The 10,395-nt window shown below is 41.4% G+C and overlaps 1 protein-coding gene across 2 annotated transcripts in view; it reads right to left on the bottom strand.

Annotated features, from left to right (window-relative positions):
- Positions 1 to 2,279: 2,279 nt before the first annotated feature.
- Positions 2,280 to 10,395, bottom strand: part of ITPKA (inositol-trisphosphate 3-kinase A) — a 36,175-nt gene continuing 28,059 nt past the window's right edge. The window contains exons 5-8 of one of the 2 annotated variants that reach the window (XR_006178485.1): positions 6,965 to 7,066; positions 5,805 to 5,876; positions 4,422 to 4,921; positions 2,280 to 4,217 (exon numbers count right to left, since the gene is read on the bottom strand). Coding sequence is in view for 1 of the 2 variants with exons in the window: in XM_042869306.1 (XP_042725240.1) it covers positions 4,718 to 4,921; positions 5,805 to 5,876; positions 6,965 to 7,066 (378 nt within the window). In the remaining variant the exon portion in view is untranslated. Of the gene's footprint in view, positions 4,922 to 5,804; positions 5,877 to 6,964; positions 7,067 to 10,395 lie in introns of both variants that reach the window. The other variant, XM_042869306.1, reaches the window with a different exon arrangement.

The following is a 10,395-nucleotide window of genomic DNA, read 5'->3' as shown; positions in this document are numbered from 1 at the left end:
TGTCGTTACCTCTGAACACAGCAGCACTTCTTGTCAACTTACCTTTTTGGGTGACTACTGTGCATAAATAGATGACAAGCCTGCTTCTATGCAATTTCAAGTTGGACAAATGTATACTTTATATTTGCAACACAAAATAAAGAGACACCAATGCTGACTATTTGCTTCCCTCTGTGTTAAATACGGTTTGCACACAGGTAAGAGAATACTGTCTTGCTGAGAAAGGTTGCCAGTGGCAGAGGACTGACTCCAGGAACAGAGCACTGTTTATCCCCTACTGCCACGAAAGACAGCGCTGTGGAAACAGCTGCTCTGTGTGCAAAGTATGTTTTAACGTGTTATTTTTTAATATGCTGTAAGAATTGCATTTTTGAGACAGAACTTACCTCTAAGAAAGCCTTCAAACTTTGCATGGTGTTGGGAACAGAGTTGCAAAGTCAGCTTCCAGGTGTCTCAGAACCAGTTTTATTTCAGGAAATAGTAGATACTAAAGCCTAAAACCGCAAGAAACACTGAAATAACACGGTTTTGTCCCTTGCATAGGGAAGTTCTTTAAGAAAATAATATTCTTGTGTGACCAAATCACCATGGATGCCCTTTTTTCCTTCAGTCTCAGGTATTTATTAGTATACACACTTAAGAGTAACAAACACTCAGCCAATACAGTCAAAAGTGACCACAGTCAGCATTGCATTGTAGTGTTCAGAACAGAAGCACTGTTGACAATACAGGTCATTTGATCTCAGTACTGTAAGAATAACAAAAAATAATGACACCAATACAAAAAAAAAAAAAAAAAAAAAGCAAGAGCCCTGTGAGATACTCACAGGTTTAGTCCAAATCCCATTGAAATCTTTCCTTATCATCAGAACTGAATCAGAATCAGATGGTAAATTAATATTCTACATGCAAAATACAGAGGCATTTAATTAGCATCACTTTGGTTAAACTTAATCCAAATGTATGTCCATGGGGAACCTTAACACCTATCATTTTTAAACTCATCCAATATACTTCTTTGTGTACTTCTTTTTATATTGCACCTTCCACCAAAGAACCTCAAGGCATCTTGGAGGCAAAAATGAAGTACAGCCTCATACCATTCTGTGAGGTAAGGAGGTACTATTACCAACTGTAGAACAGGAACAAAACTGAGGCCGAGGATAGCTGCCCAAGGCCAAAATGCGAGTCACTGTCAAAGCTGGGGAAGAGATGTCCTACTGCTAGATGCACACTGAACTCTGCTACATCTAACTAATGAGCTTAATGACCTTGGTGCCTAACTCAGAGGTTAGCTGCTCCATGCCTGGACAAGCATATCTTCCCATGCTGTGGAAACACATGTGATTTCAGTGTCTCCAGAGTGAGGCACTATCCCAGCGGAAGCATTTAAAGAACTGTGCTGTGGACTTGCATGTGAGCAAGTGCCTTGGCTATCATGCAACAGCTCTTATATGGCAAATGCCTGCGCATGTTGATCCCATACAAATGTAAGCTTGTTCAAGGCAACTTACTCCACAGCAAAAGAAAGCTATGCTGCTTCCTCACAGTAGCACGTGAATGTACACAAAGAGCCTCTCGGGGATTTTTGATGTGAATCAAGGTTATCTAACTTACCCTGTGATCATTTGCTCATGATCTCACAGCCTCCAGTCCCTGAGAGCTCCAGTCCTCACATTTGCAGTCCTATACTTGCCATTTGCTAATGAAAAGCTCCTTCCTTTGCACCTTTCCTGTAACAGCAGCATAATATTAGATTGTGGTTTCTTCCTTTCCAGCCCTTTGATAAGCCAAAGGGTGATTTTTAAACAAACTTACTAGAACTATTTAGCATCTAGAATGAATTTCCAGAATAAGGAAATAAGGACTGCCATAGCTGAGGTTTTCCTTCTCCCCTCTCCCACCCCCATCTTCTCACCTACTGCACAGCTCTGAAGAGGTTCCCTTGTTATCTCCAAGATGAGGGTCTACAAACCACCCTTGGAGGTGCTAGCAGCAGTCAGGTTTCTGAAGTACTGCTACCACATTGCTTCTACTTCTTTAAAACAAGACATTAATTCTAAAAGTTCATGACACATTCTCAATTGACATTGGAGTATCAGCTAACTTTTACCCCCTAAATCCCACCCCCATCCAGAAAATAACACACTGATGCAAAAGGTTCACACGTGTTAACAGAAAAAAAGCATTATGGAAGTTAATTAGGCAGACCACTAATTAATTGTATCACCCTGTCTCATTATGCTTTATTTAACCTTTTCCAGTTTTGTCTGTTTTTGGTTGTTTTTTTTTTCCTAAATCCCTGAAACTGCAGTCTTAGAGAAAAGGCCTTGTTATTAAAGGTAATCCTGTGAGATTTATTTACTCCTTTTTTCCTCCTTAAGCAGTGCTAGCTGACAGTTTACCTGTTGGCTGCAGAAAAGGAGGAGGACTTTTTCTTAATTAATAGTATGAAAACCACCACAGATTAATTTGTCATCTCATAGGAATTCCAAAGTTAGGAGGCATCAGAAATTATAACATGCGTGCTCAATACTGGAAGCTCACCACAATTTAAAAAAAAAAAAAAAGAAGTGTAAACTCTTTGAAATAGCTAAAAAACCCTCTGAAAAAAAAAAAAACAGTGGAAAATTCATTAGCATACTATCACGAAAATAAATTGAGAAGGACTCTAGAAGGCCACAGAAGAAGTCTGAATTTGCAGTGAACTGCAAAAATAATTATCAGTTTCAAACAACCTCTTTGACAAGGAAATGTCTCCACACCTCACTGTTTCCCACAGGATATCCATTCTATGTCCTCTAACCTTCAGGGCACAATTGCATTTTTAATACTGCTGTTTTGTTGAGAGGTGATGAATAAGTTCTCAAATCTGATCTCATAGTACAAGAGTCTGTTATCAAAAGTAACTCTTTGATTTCCCTTTGATTCAAATTACAAACGTTACAGATGCATTTCATTGCAGAGCTAAGCTCTACAGGATTTTTGCTCATGGTCACAGTTAGTAATTCTTGAAAAAGCTGCTCCCCAAAGCATCAAGTTACCTTCCTCTATCCTTGGATAGATGCAGTTCTTGGAATCTCTTCTGAGCACAGGACACTCGCAAGAGAAGCAATTTCTGATCGATGTGCGTTACCAGCTCAAGATGTTAAAAGTGAATTAATCAAACACTAATCTTCAGTCATGTCCTCATTTTGGCAACTGCATCAACATGTATTTATATTAAAGCCTGGAATGTAAGTGAACAGGCGAATACTGATGGTCTTTATATCCTGTTATATTTATAGAACTGTTAAAGTGACAAGAGGCAACCAACAGAAATGGTATGTGAAGCCACTGTAAGAAGTATCACTTCAGTCTTTCTTGATTTTAATCTAAACACTGAATCACTGTGAATTTTCTGTGGCTGTGCCTGGGCCACAGCAGAACAGAGTAAACCAAAAGTGGTCCTGTGATTCCAGACAGGGATTAAAGGATGTGATATACTGACATTCCTTCCCCCAAACTGCCCTGAGTTAACAGCTGATATATTGGAGGAGGAATGCGTAGGAATTATCTTTAGTGTAATGCTGTGAATGCAGGAACTTTACTTTCCTGATTGCTGCACTATACACTTTTATATAAAAGTACTTACATAAGTCTACACACTTCAGTGGCAGCATTGTACTTGGGAATAGGAGCACGGTCAAGAAATCACCTCTTTCATGTGCATCAGAAGACAGTCAAACTATAATCTTAAAAGATCACATTGCTTACTGGCTACTAGTGTGTGCATGTATGTGCATGTGTACAGTAGTTTTATGTTAAAAATGAGCAAGCCTTGAAAAACCCCCTTAGTTCCCCAGTCTGAGTGCTAGAGTGCAATAACTGATTTTCACAGCTGTAGTTCAGCTGCAAGAGGCCAAACCTGCCAAGCTAGGCACTTTCCCAACAGCCCACCCAGCTTGAAAAGTCAAATGCTTCTGGAGACAACAGGCTGCTACTCTCTCCCTGGACTATCTGTAATCTCCTCAGAGGCTACATAAAAAAGCAAAGGCTGCTCTTGGACAGAAGTGGCTAAGAGGCTAAGGTGGGGATGAGGAGGACTAATCAACAACAGTTACCACATACAGCCACTACAACTGCTGTCTCACTTTGCTCCAGGATTCTTCTGCTTATCATCGATTTCCACCTTGAGTACACCCATAACATAAGGCAGCAGCTGTTGTTAGTCCAACCTATAGTTTACACAGGAGCAAGAAGACTTGGAATTAGGGTGAAAGAAAAGAAACACTCCTGCTGGTTTCAAAACTATCCAGTTCCCTGAAAAATTGTTACTCCTCCCTTGAATTCCCAAGCATTTGCTCTGGATCACTGAGAGGTAATCTGGAAGTCCCATCAGTTTACCAGAAATCAGAATCATTCTGGTTTACCATACAGACCTCTTGACTCATGCTGGTGTGGTTCCTGAGTATGGAGATCTTGATTCTCTGAGGACCAGTCTTGCGTTAGGCTGGTGCAATGCAGACCAATCTGGAGTTAGTTATTTAGGTTCACAGAGGGCTGATGCAAAGTCATTTTGATAACTAGCTGCTGGGTTCTGGATGTAGTTCCCTCTGCACTGTGATGACCTCAGGAGTCTGAAGGGAGTGAGTTAAAGCAGTTTCCTTCTGAGTGATCTCAGTAGAGAAGAAAGTTAGTTACAAAGCAGCCCTGTAAGTTTTGTGTCACTTTCAACTCATCTTTCCGTGATGCTTTCCAAGATGCGAATCAAATTGTCCAGTCCCAACAAGTACCCATCCTCCCTGTTGCCTTCTTGCCAGGGGATCCTATGATCCAGCGTCTGCCCATCAGGAAGAAGGGTGGTCTTCCCAAAATCAATCAGCCACACATTGGCATTCCCACTGCCATCATGTACAAAAAGTAGTGAACTTCCAACGACCTGGAACGTGGATTGAGATGATGTTAAAAGCATATCTTTAGGTCTCCTCTTATCATGCCACCCATTAAGATGACAGCCTTCTCATCTGAGACCCAACAGTCTTTAGGGCCAAAGGCCACTCTGCTTGCATATTTACAACTTGCATGCATTGTTTATATAACTGAAATCAATCAGTAACGTATAAATGGGCAGCTAGCTGAAAAAAGGGACCCATCAGACAGAGGGAAGAAAAGCAGTTCACCAGCCCACTCGGCAGCTGGTCTCAATTCCAGCAATGGAGAAAATGCCACTAACTATTTTCAAATAAAGACTATAACCTACGATTAACAAAACTGCTTCCAGTGACAAGTGGAAATTAACAAGGTAAAATAAAATGTCTGACCTCAAAATCTTGAGCTGTAATAACCAGAACTTAAAATGCCAATAATGCCCTCTCTACAGAAAAGCATAGAAGGAGAACGTATATAGCAGAATTATACAGATTTAACACAAATCCAGTATTTTGATAAAGACTTGATCATCTAAAACACAACTGAATTCTATTGTACCAGGTGCAAGCTTCCACATTACCACTTCCCTGTAAACATTCCACTGTAGCGCACCGAGATTAGAGAAAACGACAGGAAACTGGTACTACTAAACTACTCTCGACAGTGGCCCAGGGCTCAATGTGTTGGTATGTTATAAAGATGAGAGGATCCATTATTCTTAAAGATCTGTTATTCCTGTATCCTTGTGATGAAGGCTTTGTGTTACCTGTACTGTTTTCTTCTACCACAAACTCCTTTCTAATAATAGAGTAGGCAATTCTGTAGTATATGTGAATGACTAAAAGAAGCAGAACTAAACTACACCTTCACACAGCATTATACTCACTGCTCACCTCATGTCGCTTGAAGAAGTCTGAGGATTCAAGAACGATATGAATTTCCTGCAGACGCTTGAGGTATTTTTTCTGGAGGGTGACGATAGAAAAAAGAAAACAGAAACAGGCAGAGAATGAAGGAAGATATTCTGCTTACAAGAACCAACATAACAAAGAGTTGGTTTTAGATTAGAAGTCTTTCCAAACAGAGCCGTCATTTGAAAGTCAATCTGAAAATACACTTCAACAGGCTTTCACTGCAAAAGAATTGAGTTCCTCTGCTACATGCATTACACCAAGCATACTTATCTGTCTGGATGCAATAATGTAGTCTGCTCTGCAGCCAAATGCTAAATGCTTCTTTTATTTTTCCCTCTTTTTTATATTTTTTTCCAATGAAAATAGAAGTTTCAAGCAATGAAGAATCTTTCAGTTCACCACAGTGGAAAGAGAATGAGTTGGTGTTAGAGAGACAAGGAAGCTCCAAACATATAAGGGGAGGAAAACATATAAGGGGAGGAAAATCAACACATAAAGCTCCAGTATGCATTTTTAATGCTGTCCTGTATTACCAAGCACACTGCTCCTGGGTGCTTAATCTTTCCTCATAGTGGCTTCCATACTGCAACAAAATACTTTGGCAGCCTTTGAAGTTCTGAAGACAATAGAGACATGTTATGACATCTACCACACACCTGCTGTGCTTCCTCTGAAAAACCATGCAGTAGCGTACAGGAATTGCTCTCTGAGGCAAGTCTCACACACAAGCAGAGCCAGCCACCAATCTCACTTCCCGTTCACATGCTCTGTTTTTCTTCTCTCTAGAACAAATTCCCTAATCACAAGTTTTCTGCCAATACAATCCTTGCTCATAAATCATCATCCTTCTGATACATCTTACACTTATGGTGGAGACTGGGGGCAAGTCACAAGTTTGATTTTTGGCTAGCTCTCAGGCTATGGGAAACCTGAGGAACTTACGGCAACAGCTGCCAGAACAGGTCTCAGCCAACCACTACTCACTGCCCAGTAAGTCTTCATGTCCAGCCCACCTGCTCAGTGGTCCAAACCTGTTCTTCCTTGGCAGTTAAATCCATCTTTCTTGTACCAGAGGAAGTATGGCCCTCAAGTAAGTTGAATGGGTCAAAGATCAGTGAACACAAAGAGTTCAGACTCACCAGAATAGTTGTGTTGCCCTCAATGAATTCCACAAAAACTTGGAGAACTTGCTCTTGTGTCTTCGTAGTTTTGAAGTTTGTGTTGCATGTTCCATCTGCTTTCTGCACAAAAACACAATTTATACCACGCATCACTCCTCTCATCAGCCAATGTCCTTGAACCATCAGCAGCTCAGCTCTTGCTAACCAGATGAAAGTAAGTAGTCAAACAGGAAGAGAGGAGATAAACCTCGTTTCAAGCAAGAGGTGGAAAATAAAGAAAAGCTGATAGGATAACTTGAAATGACACTTCATATCCTGTTGAGTGTAGTTAAAAAACAAAACCAAACAAACAACCCCAAACCTCATGATATTACCAGCCTGCAGAAAGGTTTTCCTCACATCTCAGTAGTAGCAGTGCAAAGGTTCAATGAGGCAAACCACAGTGACCTCTTTAGCTGTCTTCTTAACAAGCCCTACGTAGCCAAACCCTGACAGTGGAAGGGGCAGAAGGGGAAGGTTTCAAACCCAATTGTACCAGTTTTTCTTCTTTTTCTTCCTGTTTAGTTTTTCGTTGGCTTTCTTTTTAAACAAGGAAACAAAAGAATTGTAGTAAAGACTCTCCATTCCCAAAAGACCTTTATGTTAACATAACCTAGAAGCCACCAAACAGAAAGCGAGTTCCAGGCAAGAACAACTCAAGATTTGCAGTGATCCAAATGCTAGCAGTGACAAAGTAGGTGTGTAAATTCTGGCAAAAGACAGTGTGAGCATGCTTGTAGCAGCCAGGAGAAACTCACAGTACTTTTATGCTAACAATACAACTGAATACAGAAGCACCCCGCTCCTGAAAATGATAAAATCTTTTTGTGCACTGCTAACAGCCAGTTTGTGCTTGTGAGGCTACAAGTAACTAAGAGCAGTGCATGGATCTGAGACATCTGTGAACACAGACTGCACCTCTCCAAGAACATCCCTCATGTGAAAAGACACAAGCAAAAGCTTTTAGGACAGGCATGCAAAATGCAGCCATTTCTGCAGTAGGTCACCTGTTTCTACCAAAAGCCTGCAAGGTATCAAACTACATTTCTCTCCATTGTAACAGTCCAGTGAAATCCCTCATCTCCATTATTCCTTTACAGGATGAAATTAACAGGTCATCAAAATACATTCCCTTCAACACACTGTCACTGCACCAGAACTAGTTAAATTCTGCTCTGCTCTCAGAAGGCGCAATGCTTTTTATTTCACAGCAGAACCAGAGTCCTTACAGCATACATTAAAAAATGCAATAGTATTGAATTTTCAGATCTGTCACGCAATGAAGTAACTGAACGGCAAAGCCATGCTGAAGAACCTCCCACCACCCAGACGTTTTAGGAGAATAAACACAATTTTATCCCAAGGCCGCAGGCCAGATACCAGCGTGGCACATCAGCCTGCTGAGATACGTAAGTTATGCAAAGGCAGCAGCAGGCAGGCAGTGACAGCAAGGAGCCATCTGATCCGAGATACGATAAAACTCAACAGCAGATAGAAATCTGGAGTTCAGTCTGATGCCTTCTACCACTTCTCTGGAGTAAGGTTATTTTAAAAACAATCTCTCCCCATGCCCTAAAGCCGACAACAAAGTCTGTAAAAGCTGCTGTTTTCTCTGTTTTTTTTCCTTTTCTTTAAATCCAGACACGCTAGTGGCCTGTATCCTTCTTATTTAGAAATACACTTACGATTTTATTCCTTTGCAGCTGTTGACACGAAACACAACTGCTGCCTGTCTTTTTTTGCTGTAAACAACAGTCCAGGCTTTGAACTGCACCATCCCTCGTATTCTGTAGCAGGTCCTTGCAACAGCTCTGAGTGTACCTGATCCCCAGAAGGCGCTTGCCCTTCTTGCTCCCCGAGGTCACATTTTTGTCAGTTCCTGCACAGCACAGCAGTCCGTTGCACAGTGCAGCCTGTGGAGCACTTGCAGCACTTCTCACTAGATGGGACAGTGACACAGGTGGCAGCAGAGCACTAAAATATTGCTGCCTATCTTAACCTGCATGGTCTTGTTCAGATTACTCTGTAGTGTCCCTTTAAAGGGTTCTGGGTTAAGGTTGTGACCTAAATGGATTTAACAGAGACTTCTGAGTCAAATCTGCTGGGAAAATGGCTATCCCAAAGGACAGCTAACAGAACGGTACCAAAGTAAAGTAACTTCTGAAATCGCAGAAAGATTCACTGACACAATGGGAAATGTGAAGCCCTGATTCTCATGCATAACTCTGCAGAACCATTAGCTTGGTGTTGAAGAGACGACGTTTGCAAGGCCAAGACTGCAGACAGTCCCTTCGGGAGGGGGGCTGAATCTCATTTATATTGAGCCCTTTCACAAAAGAAATTCTATGAATTCACTTTATTTCTGTTCCTTACTCCAGCAGTCACAAAGCAGGAATATTTTTGAATGACCAAGCCCAATATCTGCTGACCTAATTCCTGGAGTTATCAGGGTACTTGGGGCAAAAAAACAACTCTTTTTTCCCCCCCAACAACTTGCTAACATCACTGATCCTCATAGGCTTTATTCTCAAAACGGGGACTTGTGAAGTGTGGCATTGCTCCCCTGCAAATATACAAAATGGGACTTAGAGTTCGGCTACAGTGAAGCAGTCTGGAGCAATACTGATTAGCTGTATTACTTGAAAAACTGCCACCCCTCTTCCATATAGAAAAATGGAAGAATAATGCCTGCCTACATCCCCCATAACAGCATAGAAAGACAGAAGAATAGGAAGCACACTGGAGTACTCTACAGCATTTCTTGTGTTTTAAAAAAGGATTATTTGCGTACTTTTTTGCACAGTTACAGCACTGTCTCAGCAGAGGGAAATATGCAGTCTGTGTGCCATACTGCTCCTTCCCACCTCTGACAACCAGCCAAATCACAAAGAACAAGCCAGGAGGTTTTACTGGAGCTCCTCTAGCTCAGTCACTCTTCAGGACTCAACACAAATCCGTAAGTCTTCTACACTGACTTCAGATATTCCCAAGAACATACACAGAAAGTCTTGAGATCATCTGGGTTTCTGATTCAATTAGAGAGAGCATTCAAGGACTTAAAGTGGCATAGGAATGAAACAGGTAACTTGGATAACATCATTATATGGATGAAGGGTAAGACAGAAAGTATGCTGGCAGGATTAGAGCTAGACCATCTACCACCTAGACAGTTCCTGCATGAGAATGCCTGTCTACCAGCCAGGAGTGGGTGGCACAGCATACAGGGGGCCAAACACAGCATGAGCTGGAAGGACTAGTTCCTGTAGCACAGCAGGAGGATCTGTGAACAAGGAAGGGAAAAGACAACACGTGGAAATGGAGAAGATTGGAACGGTTAAAGAGCCTCTGTTCGTGTGAATCACCTTCTTTGATTCCTTTCTTTTTCCTACGTGTTAGAACTACAAAGCAGA

The sequence above is a fragment of the Lagopus leucura genome, unplaced genomic scaffold (assembly GCF_019238085.1).
Source record: "Lagopus leucura isolate 7727_CA_CO unplaced genomic scaffold, USGS_WTPT01 Super-Scaffold_1, whole genome shotgun sequence".
Lineage (NCBI taxonomy): Eukaryota > Metazoa > Chordata > Aves > Galliformes > Phasianidae > Lagopus > Lagopus leucura.
This window is presented reverse-complemented; position numbering and strand designations above follow the sequence as displayed.